Consider the following 22,226-nt stretch of genomic DNA (forward strand, 5'->3'; position numbering starts at 1 on the left):
CTTTGTCCTTGGTACAACACACACAAGCATATCTTTTTCAAATAGGTCGTCTTCAGTGACTGGGGACAAAAACCAGTCACATCTCTGACTGGCAGCTAAAGAAATGACAGCATAATGATCTGGGGGCTGTCCCACGAAGCAGGGTTTCTTGCTTGGTCGGATAACTTTTCGGATTTAAGGTAGTCTGGAGCTATATTAGTATTATTTATTTATTTCACACTTGGTTCAACAGTTCCAACAGTTTATCTTTTCATACACACAAACCGTGATTTCCCTTGATATAACACTGCACCCATGAGTGAAAAGGAGCAGGAAGAAGAAATTTTTATATGTAATTGAACAAAGTCCATTTAGCCCAGACTACCTTAAATCCAACAAGGTATCTGGCTAAGCAAGAAATTCTGCTCCGTGGAGCACAACCCAGAGCTACAAGCCTGGATCCACACATTCATCATTTGATCCAATGAAGAACAGGCCCTTGTCCATAACCTCCAGACAGGATACTTCAGCGGCAGCAAGTGAGTCCGGTAATACCAGATGTCACACAGTCCAAATGTTGGCAGGATCAACATCACTTTATACAGGATTAAACTCAGCAACATTTTAAGCTTTCACTTTAATGACACATCCACCATCAAGTCTCATTAGCAGATACCTCAGCTATAGTCTAATTTACACACAGCACCTGTCCTTAGGGCTGGGCAATATGCCCTCAAATCAATATCACAATTAACTCAATATTTTATCTCCATTACAATTAATGAACAATTCTTTTGTTCTTGTTTTTTTTTGCTTTTTTGCTCTCATATTTCATTGACAAGGTTTGTACTGTAAATATGCTCAAAGCGAATTATTAATGCAGTGTTTGTACAGGAATTATTCTGTCCCAAGCTTTTTGATCCATATAAGTGGTTGACCAATATAACCGTGATCACTATAAGTTTCAACTGTTTCAACAGTTTTAAATATTGCCGGTGCTGAATCCGATTAGTTGAATTACCTTTGGTAGGTGAAACTATATTTCTGCAGCGTTTAGATTTGTATGGTGTCTTCTACACTAAAGCCACAATGTGTCCAAACGACGGATACGGCATTTTTCTCTAATACAAGCTGTTCGAGTTGCTCATTGGGCTCGGGGTAGGAGTTCGCCTCCGTGTCACTTCCAGTCACAAACTGGATGGGGCGGAGTCACGTGACGACACACGTGGTAGTGCGTTTCTAAGGGGACAGTACATGAACACACACAGGGGAAACTATTAACAGAATTAGAAAAACAACAAAGTAACCGGCATATGCATGATTATGTCGATTACAGGGTCTAAACGTCGGTTTTGAATAATTTTCAATGAATTGACTAGCACTACCTGTCCTTTTGGAAGGACGGCTAACAGAAGCCGTTTCACACTCAACTAGGCCTTTGGACAGAGCAAAGTTAATTCTACTGAGAAATGGACTACAGCTGGTGCTCTGCTTGCTTCTCACACACCGCTGTGGTCTGGGCAGCCAGCTCTGACTGTCACACACACCAGCGCCGCACCAAAGCCATAATCCCACAGTGTCCAGCCGCTGAGCTTCCTCACACTCGGGGAATGCAGAGAGAGGCCTGCTGCACTAATGACAGCTAATGGGCGACTGTCACCAGGCCACCGACACAGGCTCTGGCACTGCTCAATTTATCAAACCGCACATGGAGGGCACGTGGACAGCACAGGGAAAACACGTGGACAGCACAGGGAAAGCACGTGGACAGCACAGGGAAAACACGTGGACAGCACAGGGAAAGCACGTGGACAGCACAGGGAGAGCACGTGGACAGTACAGGGATGGCACGTGGACAGCACAGGGAAAACACGTGGACAGCACAGGGAAAGCACGTGGACAGCGCAGGAAGAGCACGTGGACAGCGCAGGGAGAGCACGTGGACAGCGCAGGGAGAGCACGTGGACAGCATAGGGAAGCACGTGGACAGCACAGGGAGGGCACGTGGACAGCACAGGGAAAGCACGTGGACAGCACAGGGAAAGCACGTGGACAGCAGAGGAAGAGCACGTGGACAGCACAGGGAGAGCACGTGGACAGCGCAGGGAGGGCACGTGGACAGCACAGGAAGAGTACGTGGACAGCACAGGGAGAGCACGTGGACAGCATAGGGAGGGCACATGGACAGCATAGGGAGAGCACGTGGACAGCATAGGGAGAGCACGTGGACAGCATAGGGAGAGCACGTGGACAGCACAGGGCCCTATACAGGATTCTGCAACAACTAGACAAACAACTGAAGCAAGTTTCTTTTTAAATGAAAAGAAGAAGGTTGAATTGTTTTTTAATATTACTATATATTTTTAATTTATATAGTGCAACAAGGCTTCAGCAGAATTTTTGAAATAAAAACTGCTGTCATATATTTCTGAAATACACTGCCCGCCCAAAAAAAAAGTCGCCATTTGAATTTTTTGTTGGGCCGCCTTTAGCTTTGATTATGGCGCATATTTGTCATGGCATTGTTTCCACAGGCTTATGCAACATCTCACCCTTTATTTTAATCCAGATTTGCATTCATTTCTCACCGAGGTCCTGTATTGACAAGTGAGTTGAACCACTCCATAAAGCCTCCTTCAGCACGTCCCAGAGACCTTCAATGAGGTTAAGGTCACAACTCTGTGGTGACCAAGTCACGCGTGAAAATGATTCCTCATGCTCCCTGAACCACTCTTTGACAATTCAAACCCAGTGAATCTTGGCATTCTTGTCCTGGAATATGCTCACGCCAACAGGGAAGAAAAAATCCATTGATGATGGATGGAGATCTAACCTGGCCATTCAGTAGATTCAGGTACTCAGCTGACTTTACTTTATTGCTGCATAACATTGCAGGACTGTAATAATGATCCAGTCATTGGCTTTTAAGTATTTGCTGATATAAATTCAAGTGACCTTTTTTTTGGACGGGCAGTGCAATTTCCATGTCATCTGTATCATTACTGTTAGGTATTATAAAATGCTGTAGCATAAAGATAACCCAGTTCCACCCTGACATATCTGAAACAAAACTGAAAAGTGACAAGTTTATTTTGCAGGATACAAATGCATGCAGCAGGAAAAATCCACCAACTTACGTATGGCGGAGTGTCCAAAATGTCTGTGCTCACCACAACGGGGGGTGGATTAACCTAGGAATGAAGGGAAAATACAGGTTACATGTGGACAAAAACAGGTGAACTACACCTGGGATAGAGAATTCTAAGACATCTGCATTGAAACGGTATACGGATAATGCCATATTGGGTAGGCAGTTCACCAAAAGACAGCAGAATAGTTCAATATAAAGAAAAATAGTTACAGTGTATGTGTCTGCTCTGTGCGTTCTAGAACGATACAGAGAGCAGTCATCAGGGATTAACGTGGACAGACAGACACAAAGGACCTTTCTGCTCCACATGAAACACTGACACCCAACAGAAACCCAAATTAATGTAACAGTGGTGTATTATGGCTGCATTAATGTATCCCCATCAGTAACACAAAGAGCTGCTGCTACTCTAATCTGTTACCCTACTAAAGCATCAATGGAAGCGGAAGACAGGAGAAAGAATGACAGAAAAAAAACATGTGAATGAATTCAATGAATAATAAAATCAAAAATAAAAAATGAACCTGTGTTGCGGGAGTGGTGGTGACTGTGGTCTCGGCTAGGACTGGAGAGACGGGGATCACAGGGATTATGGGAGCAGAGGATGGGACAGCATCTGTGTGCTGAACAATGGCAGGGTTCAAAGGTCAGGAAGCCATGGCGGACAGGTGCAGAGCTGACATTCGTGAAATGTTAACAGTCGCAACACAGTGTATGAGGGACAGATTAACACAGCACAATACTGTAACTGGCGTGTCGATTAAGAGGTCAGCCTGGTGTGAAAATGACGTAGGGCACATGAACCAGTGCGTGATGGAGGATGTGGTTTGGGCAGACAGACATACCTCTATTCCATAGCATAAACCAAATGGGCTTCTGATTTATATAGTTATTTTTATAACCAAAGCAAGATTTGAAATTTCAAAACTTTTACGGTCCAAGGACTGCTAGATATTCGTCTAAAGCAGGGTTATTCAACTCACGGTCCTCCAGGTCCGAGCACTGCTGGTTTTCCAGCCTTCCTTACCTGTCAGTCAGGTGTGAAGCCTCTGACCAATCAGAATCAGTAATTATTAAACTAACTACCTGGGAGAACTGAAAACAAGGCCTGGATTTGGAATCGAGGTCCAGTTTTGAAGAACCCTGGTCTAAAGGCATCATAACACAAACAATACAAAATGTTGGTTTAACTTCCTCAAACGAGCACCTTGCTATTATGGGAAGAGCAAAATCCACGTCATTCCACAAAGACTGCAGGAGTCATTTTCAAATGCAAGGCTTTTCCAAAACAAATCTGCCCTATTAAATTTATTCCACATTTTTTCCCCATGCATGAACAGGGAGAAACGTCTCCCACAAGCAAGCTAACCAGTGAAAGGTCATACTTCACAAAGACTGTGGTTGAAACGCTAATTTTGACTTCAGAGGATTACTGTCCCCTCCAAGCGTGGCAAAAAGAAAAAACTGAGGGTACAGATGGACAGTGAAGCATATGGTTCACATCTCAGGAGTAGCCTGTAAGAAATGGGAGGCAACGGTGACATTCTGTATTAAACCTTCTTTTGGATCCACCACAACATACGGAACATGGCTGGGTCCTGCTGATTACTGAACGTCTGCTGAGCAGCATGTTTGATATGGTCCTCTGAGGTTTTAACAGTCAGCTTCACTGACTGGAAGCATGACTGGTTATGACAACAGCAAATGGGCTCAAGGCAAGACAACACAGAACGTTTACCATCGATTAGCTCCCTCTTCTTTCCCCAAAGCGACTTTTAATGTTGCATACATGCTGTGATATTGTGCATCACAGCAAGTGTGTTGCTGTGATACACAATAGTTGGATTCTGTAAGAGCTGGAAGTAACATTCAGGTTATGAGCGGTGAAAGGAGAAATGCGGCTTTAAAACCCTTGGTTGGTAGGACTGATGGTGCAGCGTCAGTGTTTGCCCCAAAGTAACCAACAGGAAGCGAGTTTAAACAGACGGCGACTTGCAGAGCGTGACCATACCCCCCCCAACACGGGTTCCAAGGCATTGCCTCTCCGAAAGCCATGCCCTTAATCACCAGGAACATGATGACCAGCATGCCCTTAATCACCAGGAACATGATGCCCAGTATACATCTGCTGCACAAATGTCTGCCCCTGGAGTCAGCTAGAAGCACAGCCCATCTGATGGAAGAGCCCCAGTTTCTGCAGCAAATCTCTCACACGGCTTGTGGCATGAAGGCTCTGCAGCCTTTACACGGGCTCCTCAAACAAGCTCTGCACGGAGTATCGAAAGAGGCATAGCAACATGTGAATACCCAAGTAGTAACAAGAAAGCAGGTATAAATGATTTTTACATTACCTACTGTATATAGAGTATATAACAAATGTCCCTTTCCATCACCCTCCACAACATTACATTAAGTATTTTCTAGGACACTAACACATGCATTTGTACACCCAGCAGTTCACGAAGCCGACTGCACACTGAGCCACGGAGCAGCCGGCTGCACACTGAGCCACGGAGGGGACGGAGCAGCCGGCTGCACACTGAGCCACGGAGGGGACGGAGCAGCCGGCTGCACACTGAGCCACGCAGGGGACAAAGCAGCCGGTTGCACACTGAGCCACGGAGGGGACGGAGCAGCCGGCTGCACACTGAGCCACGGAGGGGACGGAGCAGCCGGCTGCACACTGAGCCACGGAGGGGACGGAGCAGCCGGCTGCACACTGAGCCACACAGAGGACGGAGCAGCCGGCTGCACACTGAGCCACGCAGGGGACAGCGCAGCCGGCTGCACACTGAGCCACGCAGGGGACGGGGAGATCAGAGGACTGCAGGACCCAGAGGATGACAACATCGTTCCCATAGCTCCAGCTTCTGCTGTGACAGAATGGGGAAGCGCTTCATTCTGGTCGGCACCATTGGGTCCAATGGGAGGCAAATCTGAGTGACAGCCCCCCCCCAGCCCCACTGCAGCTGATCATACCTCCCCAGCATTCACTAATCTAATTATAATTCTGCTTTGAGGTCTAGACCACAGCACGCTCACTCTGAAGGCTGTGGTCTGCATCCACAGTCTCCAGTCCTGGACATAACTACTGCCTCTGAAATGGCAGGTACTGCAAAGTCACACATATCATCAGCAGCACCTGTTACAGAGGACAAGAGCTATATGGTGCTTCAAAGTCCGATGCTGACGAGGAGATGGGCTGTGAACATATGGGAGGCATGAATATGAAATTAGAACAAGTCAATAATACTGGTTATAGTCCTGCTTCATCTTCAATGGAGCCACAAAACAATGTTTGATCAAGAATAAAAACAAAAGTTAGCAGGACAGCTTATTTTGTTAAGGCATCGAATATACTATGGGCTAAAAACAAGGCATTAACAAAAAAAGACCAATATTCATGCTTTACAGCACACAGACCAAAAACAAACAAACTTTTATTAATATGGAGGACACACAGCAAAACCAACCACTTAGTGTTGCAAAGTGAACACACACCATCGTACAGGAGCGTGTTTCCTGGTATTCACCAGTGTTCAGGCTTTCCCAGCTTGGTGGTGACTAGAATATAGAGCAGACTCACACAAGCTCACTCACTTCCCATGAAGACCAGACAAGAACTGCATAAATCCACTGTTGCACATCTCTGACATATTTCACATCACACACCTCTTTTTCTAAGCCACCTGATGCACTGAACCACGCACGCTCCACAGCCACATGACATACCTTTTCCAAAGAAAGAGTGGCCCACGAGCAGTCTGACCACCCAATGCTAGAGGCTTGGACCTTGGCTGTGCTTTTGGTGGGGCTCTTTCTGACACTGTCTCGGAGGTTAGTGAACTTCCCTCTGCTTTTGGCCGTGGCAGGCAAGGTGCATGAGCTATAGTGCCTGTGCGAGTTCTGCAGGGACTGATGGCTTGCTTGCTCTTGGTGACGACGGTGTTGAAACTGGTCGGGACTCTGCTCGTGGTTCTGGTGCGAGTTCTGGTTCTGGTTCCGGTGTCGAGAGTGGTGACGGGCCTGGTGCTGGTGGTGGGCCGGCTGCTTCTGAAGCAGAGCATTGTGGGACTGAGAATGCAGGAGCCTCTGGGTCATGCCGCGACGGCCGTCCGTGGCCCCCGTGCCCCCGGCACCCCCCTCCACTGACGCGCAGCAGTATTCATGTTTGCGGCAGTGTGTGGTCATCGCTCACCGGTGGTGGAGGGAACAGTCTTCGTGCTGAATCCGTGCCTGGGCGTCCTCCAGCGAGTACCAGGTTGATATGCACGGGGAACGCGGAGGATATCAACTCAATCCCATTCTCCGGCTCACCCCGTTCGCCGCGCTTCTAACTCGCTCTCCAAACTCGCTCTCTCTCATCCCGCCTCACTCTCTCACCAATTAATAAGCTCCAATGGGCACTGCATATGACAGCAGTCTTTTATTTCCCAGGCATGAATAATCGATCGGTCGCTGGGACATTTTATTTGCATCGGGTGGGAATTTATGACTAGGATTTTATTTTCCTTTGTCACCAACTAATCTTGTTTGAGAAAAAAAAGACATTAAATGTTTTAAATCAGACAGTCTTTGGGTAAACTAGAGATAGGTAGCCAGCTGCAGTTTTCCTATGATGCAGGTGGCAGTGATGAAATGTCACTGGCATATTCCCTTCAATAAAGGTCCACACAGAAAAGAACTTTTACTTAAATTTTTTTAAAAAGGCGTAAGATGAAGAATTACACGAGCAAGTTTAAAATGTTACGGTAACAAAGTAAATAGAGGTAATAAATTGAGGCAATTGGAATAATTGCATACAAAATAAGTAGCGAAAAAAAAACAAAAAATCCCACGCCTAAACCGCAGTATTCGGATTCCCGCCTAAACGACCATATATATTCATAGCTAGTTTGCAAATGAAGGAATCGCAGTAAATTCGCACCATCTGCGCGCAGCCAGATTTTAAAATTGCCTTTCTTCCTTATTTTATTCTTACGAAAATGCGGCTATTAAATGTTAATTTCCAGTACAATGGAACTTAATACATGATGCTGGAAAAAGTTATAAATTCATAAATTTATATTTATTACACCATTAACCGTTTGGTAATTAGGTAGGTGGTGTTTTAAATGCTCTTCATCATGCTCTTCATCATGCTGAAATGGGTACCTTTGAGAGTTGTTGATATTTTGAGGAGATCTGTCGCCGTTTCTTGGATGGAACCGTAATAAATTTTAAGAAATAACTAAAATAGCTTGTTACTCCAAACCAATTACACTCTGATAACAGAGTAAACAAATATCACAAGTACATCGTGTAAATTATCTTCATCAGATCATATTGTAATGAAATGAAAAAATACTTCTGATGTAATGTGTCTTAGGATGCCGATTACAGCAGGCTATATTAGGGACAGATGGGGTCTTAATGATTTAATGGAAACAGCATTAATATTGCATAGAAGTCAGTTTCTGTTGAGCTGTCTATTTGAGTTTCTCGCTGGTGAACAAAGCCCCACTTCTGCTCTTCAGCGCTAATGAATGAGATACTAAGTACGACTCATCCCAGGATTTCACACATTTCACCAGCTGGGTTGGGATGCACTGTCATACTATAAGCAAACTGCTGACCCAGTTTCCACAGAGACCAAACTCTGAATACCCATTTTATCACCGAGAAACAATGCAGTGATAAACACTGGTACCAGTCCTGAAAGCTTGATGCCAATATATTCTACAGCCCACATCTTTAAGCAGACATGTTGCGAAGCAGTTTCTGGGCAGTGTCACTACTGCTGTCACTACTGCTGTCACTACTGCTGCCCACAGCAGCCTCATTGGATACTGAGCCTTATTATAGCAGTATGCTGAGCGCTATTATAGCAGTATGCTAAGCGCTATTATAGCAGTATGCTGCGCGCTATTATATAGGGTGACCAGATAATCCATGTCAGGGAGGACACTCTGAGCTAGGACAGGAATTGTAAATTACCATTTCAATTAAACGGACCTGGATTTCACTTGAGCACTCAGCTCTTGCTGTGTGCTGATTGGACAGTCCTATAATGTATGTGCATGTGTCACTAATGCTAATGTGAAACAGCTGGATGAGTCTTTCAGTCAAGGAAACAAACCAGTCAAAGCACAAGAAGAGCTAAACTATTTAGCCGAGCACAGGAGCCTTTCAATTAGAAAGTAGTTTGTAAAACCCAAAGTAACTCAAAGTGTCCTCCCTGACATGGATTGTCTGGTCACCCTATATTATAGCAGTATGCTGCGCGCTATTATAGCAGTATGCTAAGCGCTATTATAGCAGTATGCTGCGCGCTATTATAGCAATATGCTGCGCTCTATTATAGCAGTATGCTGAGCGCTATTATAGCAGTACGCTGCGCGCTATTATAGCAATACGCTGCGTGCTATTATAGCAGTATGCTGCGTGCTATTATAGCAATATGCTGCGTGCTATTATAGCAGTATGCTGAGCGCTATTATAGCAATATGCTGCGTGCTATTATAGCAGTATGCTGAGCGCTATTATAGCAGTACGCTGCGTGCTATTATAGCAGTATGCTGAGCGCTATTATAGCAGTATGCTGCGCGGTATTAAAGCAGTATGCTGCGTGCTATTATAGCAGTATGCTGCGTGCTATTATAGCAATATGCTGCGTGCTATTATAGCAGTATGCTGAGCGCTATTATAGCAGTATGCTGCGCGGTATTAAAGCAGTATGCTGCGTGCTATTATAGCAGTATGCTGCGTGCTATTATAGCAATATGCTGCGTGCTATTATAGCAGTATGCTGAGCGCTATTATAGCAGTATGCTGCGTGCTATTATAGCAGTATGCTGCGTGCTATTATAGCAATATGCTGCGTGCTATTATAGCAGTATGCTGAGCGCTATTATAGCAGTATGCTGCGTGCTATTATAGCAGTATGCTGAGCGCTATTATAGCAGTACGCTGCGTGCTATTATAGCAGTATGCTGAGCGCTATTATAGCAGTATGCTGCGCGGTATTAAAGCAGTATGCTGCGTGCTATTATAGCAGTATGCTGCGTGCTATTATAGCAATATGCTGCGTGCTATTATAGCAGTATGCTGAGCGCTATTATAGCAGTATGCTGCGCGGTATTAAAGCAGTATGCTGCGTGCTATTATAGCAGTATGCTGCGTGCTATTATAGCAATATGCTGCGTGCTATTATAGCAGTATGCTGAGCGCTATTATAGCAGTATGCTGCGTGCTATTATAGCAGTATGCTGCGTGCTATTATAGCAATATGCTGCGTGCTATTATAGCAGTATGCTGAGCGCTATTATAGCAGTATGCTGCGCGGTATTAAAGCAGTATGCTGCGTGCTATTATAGCAGTATGCTGCGTGCTATTATAGCAGTATGCTGCTATAAGCAAGAGACCCAGGCTTGGAGAACACCCTTCCTAAAGTATTTCTGAATATTCTAAGGTTAGTAGACAAACATATATAAACGGAGCTTAATACAACCGAAATTGAAAAAATTCCCTATTTCAAACACATATTTACAGACAACTACAAACGTCTAAGTAATTTCTGTGTCTCTATGTCACCTTACACAGATAAGACACTGATAAGCACAGTGGTTAAAGAATACTATGCTATTTGGTGTTTGATATGCAATTACGCTTTTTTTTTAGCAACAAATTTTTTATGTTTATATCAAAAGTTAATTGATATAATCAGCAGTCTAGACCGAAGAGCATCTGCATAGATAGAGGTCGCAGTAGTAATTTGTGGTGTTACTGCCATCTGCAGGATGTGCTCCTGAACTGCAGCTTTGGGTACATATTTTCAGCAACTATCAAAACAGCAAAGTTTACATATCAACCGCAATGAAAAAAAAAAAGCCGAAATATTCTCCCTCTTGCTTAAAGAGCTGATGCAGACCACACTGAATTAATAACACTACTTCCAATAAGTTTAGTTTTGATGGGTCTTCTGAGTGTGAAGGTCTGCTAACCCTTCCGCTATTTGCCCTGCTTCAGTGGCCGTTGCTTTATTGAGATAATTAAAAGGTTCTACGTGACCTTGCCAGCTATTCTGATAATTAGGCATCCAGTAAAACGTGTCTGAGGACCTCTGGGACCTGCAGTTCCAGACCCACCTTTCAGTGGGAGGCTTGGCCATGGCCCACCGTTGGATGGATGGGTGGATGGGAGGAATTTGGAAAAAGCAAGAACGGTATATTTCCCTGGAAGTGAATCAAGAGGCAGACTGGATCCCATTACATATTGCTGACGGCTCTCTTTGCCCCCCCCCCCCAGCAGGGAGCATGTGATGTGATGCCACAGAGCCTTGGCCAATAGAGAGACTGTAATCCGCTCTGACCTTGAGGTGGCCCAAGAGCGCAATAAACCGCACAAAACGAAAACTTCATCCCCTTCTCTTTGGCTTAGCAGCACAGCTGATCAACGAGGGGTGTGTTAGCAAAGCCAACCACAAGGGGGAGGCGGGGAGGTGAGGGGTGTGTTAGCAAAGCCAACCACAAGGGGGAGGTGGGGAGGCGAGGGGTGTGTTAGCAAAGCCAACCACAAGGGGGAGGTGGGGAGGCGAGGGGTGTGTTAGCAAAGCCAACCACAAGGGGGAGGTGGGGAGGCGAGGGGTGTGTTAGCAAAGCCAACCACAAGGAGGAGGCGAGGGGTATGTTACCAAAACCAACCACAAGGGGGAGGTGGGGAGGCGAGGGGTGTGTTAGCAAAGCCAACCACAAGGGGGAGGCGGGGAGGTGAGGGGTGTGTTAGCAAAGCCAACCACAAGGGGGAGGCGAGGGGTGTGTTAGCAAAGCCAACCACAAGGGGGAGGCGGGGAGGCGAGGGGTGTGTTAGCAAAGCCAACCACAAGGGGGAGGCGGGGAGGTGAGGGGTGTGTTAGCAAAGCCAACCACAAGGGGGAGGCGGGGAGGTGAGGGGTATGTACCAAAGCCAACCACAAGGAGGAGGCGAGGGGTATGTTACCAAAACCAATCACAAGGGGGAGGCGGGAGGTGAGGGGTATGTTACCAAAGCCAACCACAAGAGGGAGGCGGAAAGGCGAGGGGTATGTTACCAAAGCCAACCACAAGGGGGAGGCAGGGAGGCGAAGGGTAATTTATCTGCTCTTGGAACTGTAGAGAAACAACCATCAACCATGATCAGAAGATGTTTACTGGGTGGAATAAGCGCTTGGAAAAGGTAAAACCTAATAAGAACTAGTTAAAAAAAGATCTAGACAATAAGACTTTTCCTCTTTTATTAGCAACCAGATTTGGGTTCTAAAGTTAACTTTTGGCTGCTTGACCAAAACAAAAATATCCATATAATGTTAATCTGGACACAGTACTAGTCTACATATATTTATTTGACCATATTCCCCATGACTAGAGCTTTGAATTGTGTGTAATGTGTTTAAGGTGTCCCCAAACATGGTACCACCCTGACAACTGGTGATGTTTGATGGGTGATTTATTTAATTCTGGTCATTTCTGTCCACCACAAAACAGTCTCTCTCTGATGTTTTAATTATCATAAAGTTTAAAATTATGGACCCAGTCAATGCAGAGTCGTCCGTTTTGGCTTTTCCCACGGCACACATCTGGGCAGAAGCTTCCTTCTACTCGCTGATAGCGCTCCCCAAGAAACAGAAAATCCAGTGGATATGGGCAAATGGGAGAATGGGCTGGCAGGCCCGAGCGGCATACCCGCACATGAACGGCAGGTCTCAGGGCAGTCCGTGCCCCATTCGACGGCAGGCCCGAGCGGAATACCCGCACATGAACGGCAGGTCTCAGGGCAGTCCGTGCCCCATTCGACGGCAGGCCCGAGCGGCATACCCGCACATGAACTGCAGCTCTCAGGGCAGTCCGTGCCCCATTCGACGGCAGGCCCGAGCGGAATACCCGCACATGAACGGCAGGTCTCAGGGCAGTCCGTGCCCCATTCGACGGCAGGCCCGAGCGGCATACCCGCACATGAACTGCAGGTCTCAGGGCAGTCCGTGCCCCATTCGACGGCAGGCCCGAGCGGCATACCCGCACATGAACTGCAGCTCTCAGGGCAGTCCGTGCCCCATTCGACGGCAGGCCCGAACGGCATACCCGCACATGAACTGCAGGTCTCAGGGCAGTCCGTGCCCCATTCGACGGCAGGCCCGAGCGGCATACCCGCACATGAACTGCAGGTCTCAGGGCAGTCCGTGCCCCATTCGACGGCAGGCCCGAGCGGCATACCCGCACATGAACGGCAGGTCTCAGGGCAGTCCGTGCCCCGTTCGACGGCAGGCCCGAGCGGCATTCCCGCACATGAACTGCAGGTCTCAGGGCAGTCCGTGCCCCATTCGACGGCAGGCCCGAGCGGCATACCCGCACATGAACGGCAGGTCTCAGGGCAGTCCGTGCCCCATTCGACGGCAGGCCCGAGCGGCATACCCGCACATGAACGGCAGGTCTCAGGGCAGTCCGTGCCCCATTCGACGGCAGGCCCGAGCGGAATACCCGCACATGAACTGCAGGTCTCAGGGCAGTCCGTGCCCCATTCGACGGCAGGCCCGAGCGGAATACCCGCACATGAACTGCAGGTCTCAGGGCAGTCCGTGCCCCATTCGACGGCAGGCCCGAGCGGCATACCCGCACATGAACTGCAGGTCTCAGGGCAGTCCGTGCCCCATTCGACGGCAGGCCCGAGCGGCATACCCGCACATGAACGGCAGGTCTCAGGGCAGTCCGTGCCCCATTCGACGGCAGGCCTGCCGCAAGCACATCTGGCTAAAGACCTCCTAAAAAATACAATAATTTCAAGCTGACTGACAGCGCTGTCTTTGCTCAGGGGAAGCTTGGCACGAGCGGAGCTCATTCACTATTTACAGGTCACATGCTCATTCGCTATGTACAGGTCACATGCTCATTCGCAATGTACAGGTCACATGCTCATTCGCTATGTACAGGTCACATCCTTACATAAAACAAAAGGCGTACAGTCTGGTGACAAGCTCTCTATGACAATATTATTTTCTCTTTGTAACAGAACTGGAAGGTTTGTTCATTTTGTATAATCGAACAGAGAATGTCTTCTTGTGAAATCCTTCATGTAAGACTTACATACATCTATTTATTTAGCAGATCGTTTTGTCGAAAGTGATGTACCAGTAAGTATCAGAGAACAGTGTCAGCTACCATGCATGGAGCAACCAGGGTCAGGGTATGGTTACTCTGTCAGGGAACCCAAGACACGGAGTATTACAGAAAAATATACTGATGAGCAGTTATACTCATAAAACTACAGATTTTTTCCATGTTTTACCCCAATCAGCACTCTGGATACACTGTGCTCTGTGTGTGTGTGTGTGTGTGTCTCTCTCTCTCTCTCTCTCCATGTGTGTGTGTGAGTCAGGCAGAGGTCTGACCACGCAGTGTCATGCAGCATAGAAGAAAGGATATTTAATCTTCGAAATCCATCTTTTTTTATTTTTTAAGATTTCTATGTTCTCTCTCTCTCTCTCTCACACACACACACACTTTCCATACAGGCACCAGAGCACCATGCAGAAAAAGAGCCAAAATGTCCATAGATGTGTCCCGCAGCCCGAGGAGAGACCTCCCCTGCCGTCACCACATGTTTATGTGAGAGGCGCAGGTTCCGCGCTGACATCCCCCTGCACACACCCCTGCACATCCCCCCTGCACGTCTCCTGGGAGGGCACTTAAGGCGAAGGGCCTAGAGGACACGACTACAATCAGGCGGTGACATCAGAGGCCTGGGTCTTACAGAGCCAGCTGGTCCCCCTCTTAGAGAAGAGCGGGGAGCTGGCAAGGGTCACGGGCTGCTGTGTGTGTCACAGTGTCACCGCTCAGGACACACACCCAGGATGGGCGTCACACAGAACCACTCTGCAGTGAATCTTACAATCATAACAGTAATAAGAGCAGCAGCTCTCAGGTTTAAAAAGCACTGATGAAGACAACCAAGTACCTTTACATATTAAAAACAAATCAGCCCTTTTCCATTACAATTTATACCAACATCTACCTAAAGATTTCACTGATAACCAGTGGACACTGAGGCACAGGGAAAATTAAGAAGACGGACATAGATTTAAAAAGGAAGGACGGTTTAAAGATTATTAGTTCTTCAAAGACAGACTAAATTGAAGTTGTGACCAAGTGGCTGAAGCAGCCTAAAAACATAAAACCACTTCTTGGATGAAAAGCACAGATTGTGTGCAGCTCTGCGTATCGCCTGGTCAGGAGGATCCATGGCACAGACGACCACGCGCTCACCCTGAGCGACGGGCTCTCAGACGTGCTCCTCTGCTAGGTTTCACACACGTACACGGCAGCCCCATCAGCAGCCTGCACGAGGGAGGCTTTACCTGGCTGGCCCCGGCCGTGATGCAGTCCGCGAAGGCGCCACGCCGGCTGAAGAAGGACAGGAGCTGCTGCCAGAAGGAGGGCGGCTCCTCGGTGGAGCTACGCTTGGCCCACTGCCTGGGCCCAGGCCTGGGCACCCCCACCGCGCCATGGCTGTGGGCAGAATGACCGCGGCTGCCCCTGGGGTAGAATGTGTTGTTGCCGAAGATGTAGTTCATTTCCAAGCAGAGAGGTGAGGTGGGGAAGGCGGGGGGGCGCCCCTGCTGTCTTTAGGGCCGGGAGCGTAAGACGGCGTCTGAGAGGTGAGGGGCGGGGCTGACAGGTCAGGCCTCCGGGGTACAGGTCAGGCCTCCGGGGTACAGGTCAGGCCTCCGGGGTACAGTTAAAGCATTCTCTCGTATTTCTGACAGATTCCGGAGCCTGAGGACGAAAACTCCATCCAGCAAAATCAGCAGCCAGTCACCCGCTCTTCAGCACTGGGAGGCGGATCCGACGAAGCCACCCTGAGCATCTCCACTCAGGGCTGGACCAGGAGGCACAGAGACACAGATCCTTGCCTGGTTACTTGCAACAATTTCCCTCCCTTGACAGAAGACCCGCTTGGGGATCAGGCTGCTTTCTTTGTTCAAGACGGAAGAGAGGAGGAGGGGGGGGGGGGGGAAGAAAGCCCCCACACACACGCCTAGGCACACAGGCAGGCAGGAAGTACATTCAATTATCAGAACGGACACCCAGCACATGCAACCAGTCACATCTCCGCGGCGACATCTCACACAGAAGACCAGTTTCTCTTCTTACAGGTGCCAGAATATTGCCGCCTGCATTAAGTACGAAAGCTAAAATCACACGGCGAAGCTCTTGGTCGAGACCAGCGCTCATCTCCTCGCATTCCTGAAGAACCGTTTCATTCTACTGTGTGTCATCTGAGCAGCAGTAGCCACCATAAGGCTTCCACAAAGCTTCGGATTTGTCCTCCTCCATCCACATGGGCAGCCAGGAAGACAGCTCAGCCTCATCATAAATAACGATTACAGATTGCGCGCCTTCCAATTCCCAAACTCGGAGACCCAAGCCTGGTAAACGGGTTAAGGAGCAGGTCTGTGGAAGCCAAGGGAGAAGAAAAAAAAAAAACAGCAGCACAAAAATGAGCAAACAACTGGCGGTCAGATTCCCATGAGGGAAAGATGCAGGAAGATCACATTTTCTCCAGGTAAAAAGAGATTCCTCTCTGGCCTGGGTGCTCGCTCTCCTCCACACACGGCAGCTCTGCCATCTCCCACACACAGCCCATCACAAATGGAAAACAGGCTGTACCATTTGAGACACACACAGAAGAAAAAAAACAACTCCCCGCTTGTGTAAATGGCAAATTCACCTTCTGGCTTCCTCGGCAGCGATCTCTAAAATAAACATATGCTGAAGAAGCCCCCCCCCCCTTCCCGAGGCGAGGCTGCCTGAAGGTGTGCCACAGGTGTCACGTAAGGTAGTGGCGCCACCGGAAGCCGCTGTGCTCGTCCCCTAGGAGCAAATCCATGGCAACTGGTTTCACATCAAATAAAGCGAGTGAGAGTCCCTGCCTCTCTCTGCAGTCTAAATTTACTCAGCGGGCTCCGTTCACTCACGCTTCAGCAGCTGCCGCCTGAGCTGCGTGGCTCTATTCCGCTTTTACTCTCGGTTACACAAACGCAGGACAGGCTTCCGAAAAAGTAGCACATCTACTGACAGCCATGTGGAACCCCTATTGTAAAAAGCCACGATGTACACAGTTTAGGTAGGACCACATCCTTTGAAATGCCCGTCATTGCAGTATAACAGCTGACGTGCGACGGCCTTAAACTTGGCTGGTACCTGAAGGCAGGAAGTGATCTACACAGACGGATGCATCTGGAAGCTTCTACTGACTGCCGAAATGGCTGCAGAGAATGGCAAGGAAAACAGCTGCTCTTTGACGGCATGCTCAAATCTGACCTTAAAAATATCGCAGTGAATCAATAATGCATTCCCAATTAAACACAAACACGCAGCATCTATTTTTGATGAGACTGGCACTGGGGTCTTCACTGCAAGTGGCCCAGCTGGGAGCAGCAGTTGCCATCATCCAGTGGCATGACAATCAGGCCTTCCACCTCTTAGTGTCCCTCTTGAAGAGGTCATGGTGTCGAACCCCAATCCAAGAGGGGCTTTGTCACTCAGTCATCTTCTCCTAGACAGGGATAGGAGGACTGCATCTTGACCAGCTGATAAATGGCTGATTGGGGGGGGTGTGTGTTCTGAACCGCCGGGGAGCACGCTGAAGGTCTGCTGCCCATTCAAAGACTTTGAGTGAATATACCCACAGAAAGGCCTGCTTTCCCAACAACTTAGGTCCATTTCACTGACTTTCAGTTCAGAAGTGAATCAGGGAATGAAGTGGATCCAAGGGGTCAGTTCTAGGTTGCTGAAGGCCACTATTGTACAATTAACTTGAAGAGAATGAGGGTCACCAACAAGTCGGTTCTCACAAGTGTTTGTGGGAGCAGATCGTCACGACGAGACATTTTCAAGGCACTATTCTGAAACATACTGATGAACGTATCTATTTCAGGGTTATGTACATAGTTTTTTTACATACCCTGCAATGTCATGACACTACAGATGCTGATGCCTGCTCCAGTGTGTTAGATCTGCGGGAAGCTTGACCACCATGAGCAGTAATGAGAAGTCACACACTGGAGACAGACAGCAGTATTCTCTGTGTAAGCTCAGCTGTTAAAGCAGGAGATCGGGGACCTAAATCCAACACAGCTGTGTATGGGCCCAAGCTGGCTTTTGTCACAATATACATGTAGAATTGCCTGGTATGGAGGCAGACACAAGCTTGTAAACTCATTCCCACAAACCCATTGCTTTTCTGTGACCAACACCTCAGTTAGGATTAGTGATGTACAGAGGCGATCGGTATCAGTTATCGCAGCTCGATCCAAAGCCCAGTCTGTTTAATTTCCTGCATCTGCCTAATTCATGTAACTTGTACAGATAATAAAGTTAAATCACACACTGCAGTAACCCTGAGGAACATAGCTCAAAACTACAAACCATCATCGAATGGGGCAACTGTGTGGAAATTATTTTGATTGGAAACTCAAAGTAGCCCAACTGCTACCTGCAATGTTTGCAATGCCGTCCTTTGGACACGTGGTAGCAACAGAGCGTCATATGATACAACAAATGCAATCAGGCACTTACAGAAACATCAAAGGATGAATACTGTGTAATAGTAAGGCTTATCCAGACGGAAGAACACACCGATGCCTACTGTATGTGTATGTAAATTAGGGGTGGGGAATCATCAGTGACCTCCCAACAATATTATCACGATACCAAGGTGCCGATTCGATATGTATCGCGATACTGTAAGTACTGCAATTCTATGAATATCCTGATTACATACAATTTTATTTTTTTTTTGCAATTTTAAAACCATGAACCATGAAAAATTTGAGTCATACCACTAAAGCTTTATTTAAGAGATGCACAGCTAAATCAAACATGAGTATATGTAGCATACTCCAAATAACAATCTCCCCCCTCAAAAACCATTGGCAGCATTTAAACAACGCAAAACAACTTCAAACACAACAGTATGAATGCTAACTTAAAATTAGAAGCTAAACAAAAGCTGCAATTTCCTGCAGTCATGTCATAATCTACACCTAGCAAATGTTTGTATGTGGTTTAATGTTGAGAATGTTTAGCTTTTATGCAAAAACAAGAGCTGGTCACCATGATCTGGGGTAAGATTACTCATCTGGGCAGTAATAATTAAATGCAGCCAACTCCTAATGATGTTATTTTTATGCCTCAAAAACAAAAGGCAGCGTTTAAACAATAAAAAATAACTTATATCACAGTATAAAATTTCCAAATGAGAGCGACAAAGTTTGCAAGCAACATGGCTCATGTTCAACTCCTCTTTATTGTTTAAATTCTGAAAGCAAAAGTTCCTCCATAAATTAAATTGTGGAGTGCACCAATCTCTGCTATGTCATCCCCTATTCCTTATAATTATAAAATTATAAATTAATTTAAAAAATCGATTTTGGAGTCCAGTGTGGCGTTACATGAATTGCCGCACAAAAGTATATATAAAAGCAATACATAACTGAATGGATTTTCCCCCCTCATTGCTAATGTGTATTTAAATATTTGTTGAAACATCAGATCAGGACTCTGAACCAGCAAATGTCAATACTGAATGGATCGGAATGGAGTTACAAAAAGGTTAACTGGTTCATCTGCACATAGGATATCAGACAACAGCTACAAAGACAAACGGGACAAAGCCCATGACATGGATCGGATTTAAGGTACCCCAGTTTAAATGGACTTTATATTTGTTGACTTACACTCAGCCCAGACTGCCTCAAATCCGACAAGTTATCCGGCCAATCAAGACATCCTGCTTCAAGATGCAGGCCCCTGGACCATAAGATGGGCTTCCAAGACTAGTTTGGAGAGAGACACTAGCATATATCATTCTCGATTTTCACTACCACTTTTTAGCTAGTACCGCCTACCACCATTATGTCTGATAGTTCATTTTTTGTGAGTTTTCACTCCAGTATGATTCTTGTACACAACAGGTCAGACCATCGTTTGAAGAAGCAGGCGGGGTGGCAGTCTTAGGAATAAGAGTCAGCTGAGGCAAGAGGCTTGATTAGTTCCACCTGTCCTCCATTTTCACGAGAAACATAAATTGCTGTATTTTATTTAGTCCGCCAGCACCCCAGAACTATTAGGACAGGACTTGTGAGAGTTATTTATTCCGAGCTGCTCCCCACCTGCCAGAATAGTGATCTTTTCTTGTTTGGTCTTCAGGGGCATCGAACCCTTCCTTGCCCCAACTGTAGCGGAAAATCCCAAACCCCAATGAATCAGTAAACTTTGATTCCCTGCATATTCCCCTTGTCAGGAAGTTCTTTCCACTAACCCATATGGTCTTTGAGAAAATTGAAATTGAAAATTACCAAAAATGTTCCTCAAATTTCGGCTACGGCAATAGTGCCAAAACATGACTTCCTTATATTCCTATATAACTTTCCTGCTGGATACAAACACTTAATGATGTCAAAATATTCTTCTTTCCACACTAACTGAAATATTTCAAGGATGTTCTGAAATTTACATGATATCGGCCTACAAACACGAAGGAACTAAGAGATGATGTAGCAATTTGCTCCCCCAGAGGATATTGTTCTTGTCCAGCAGCATCACAAAAATAGCTCCCAGCATACAAGCTCCACCCCCCATCCCACCCCGACAGCCAACCAAACAATCAGAATAGACAGACAGACAGATGTAACAGTCCAATGATGGGTCAGAGGCAGTTTGGATGGGTGGGCCGAAGGGCATGGAGACCAGAAGCACTGGGAAGATGAATGCAAGTTGACCTGAAGGAGAATCTGAAGGGCTTAGTTGGCAAGACGCCTGGTTCCGGAAATGCTCACCAACTATATCAGCCCTCTGTCAAGAGGATGGTTCTCATTATTCAGGAGAGTAGAGTCTGACCACCACTGCCCCTCTCCACCGCTGCTTCCAGCCTCCGAGGTCCTATGACAGAGGCAACTTCCCTCAAGAGCTCATTCGGTTTACCAGCCTCCTTCGCCTAGATATTACCCCCAACCTGGCAAAGAGCAGAACACAAAACCTTCATACCACTTCCTGCTCCTATGACATCAATATGCATCACACAGCGTGCTTCTGGTCTACATCTATTAACGAACCTTATGGCTCATTTCTGCTTTCTGATGGTCTTCTCAGAACGATGGGCATTCAGTAGTTGCTCTCTGGCCATCACCCATCATAAAGGTGAAAGAATGTGCCTCATTCTCATTGCAAGGTGACCAGATTAATAAAGGCAGCCACTCGTCCCTTTTACGTCCCCTGGGCTCCGTCCTCATAGCCGCCCCCCCTTATCTAAAGCAACAGAGGCTAAATAGATGCCATGATAGAAGGACAAACTCTGAAACTGCTCGGTCACTGCCAGGTGTCACCTGAGACCGGGCACATTCTGGGTCACATGATCAGCGTGTCAGTCTGTCAAGTTAAAGATGGACCATCACAAGCTGCCATGAGCTTGGATTTTAGTTCTCATTAACATGGGCTGCAGCCCCAGGCAGCAGGATGTTAGACGGACACGCAGTGTGTCTTAGGAGCAGAGCAGTGTTCCGTGGAGAAAAGTAGAGCAAGCTCAACGTCTGGCACAACTGAGACCACGAATAACTACAGTACGCTTCAGTGCAAGTTATTGCTTTTAACAGTCACCACAGCCATGACTAAGCACGGCTTTCCCGTTTTTCGGTTAGAGAAGTGACAGCAGGGTTTGTCACTGGCTGCGTCTCAGAGGTTCAGCTTCACATGGGTTTGCCTTGAAATGCGAATCTAGTCACCAGATGTTAGCACTGCAAATCGGAAGGGTGCTGCAGGAAGCGTCTGCGGCAATGAAGGGGTCATATGCCAAAATGGCCCCACCTGTCACATGCCCCCACCACTTTCACATCCCGCCTTTACCCCCCTCTACAATAACCAACCAACAGGTGATGAGATCTGCATCCATGTCCAGACCTGCTTTAACCTTGTTTGGTGTTTGGTGGCAAACTTCCAGAAATTACCGAACGTGTAGTGTCAGGTCTCGTGGTGCCAGCCGGACCCTGAAGGGGCCACACCGGCTTTTCTGAAAGAAAACGCAGCAACTA

The 22,226-nt window shown here is 47.1% G+C and overlaps 1 protein-coding gene across 18 annotated transcripts in view; it reads right to left on the minus strand.

Annotated features, from left to right (window-relative positions):
* The window catches only part of LOC111860396 (disks large homolog 1-like), a 135,736-nt gene that overhangs the window by 46,270 nt on the left and 67,240 nt on the right, over window positions 1-22,226 (minus strand). For 9 of the 18 annotated variants that reach the window (XM_072699492.1, XM_072699491.1, XM_072699496.1 and 6 more), the window contains 2 exons: window positions 3,655-3,753; window positions 3,117-3,170 (listed from right to left, as the gene is read on the minus strand). In XM_072699492.1, the coding sequence (XP_072555593.1) occupies window positions 3,117-3,170; window positions 3,655-3,753 (153 nt within the window). Of the gene's footprint in view, window positions 1-3,116; window positions 3,171-3,654; window positions 3,754-6,862; window positions 7,454-15,494; window positions 16,617-22,226 lie in introns of those variants that run through there. The other 9 variants (XM_072699497.1, XM_072699495.1, XM_072699502.1 and 6 more) reach the window with 7 other exon arrangements.

Source organism: Paramormyrops kingsleyae, chromosome 15 (genome assembly GCF_048594095.1).
Source record: "Paramormyrops kingsleyae isolate MSU_618 chromosome 15, PKINGS_0.4, whole genome shotgun sequence".
NCBI lineage: Eukaryota > Metazoa > Chordata > Actinopteri > Osteoglossiformes > Mormyridae > Paramormyrops > Paramormyrops kingsleyae.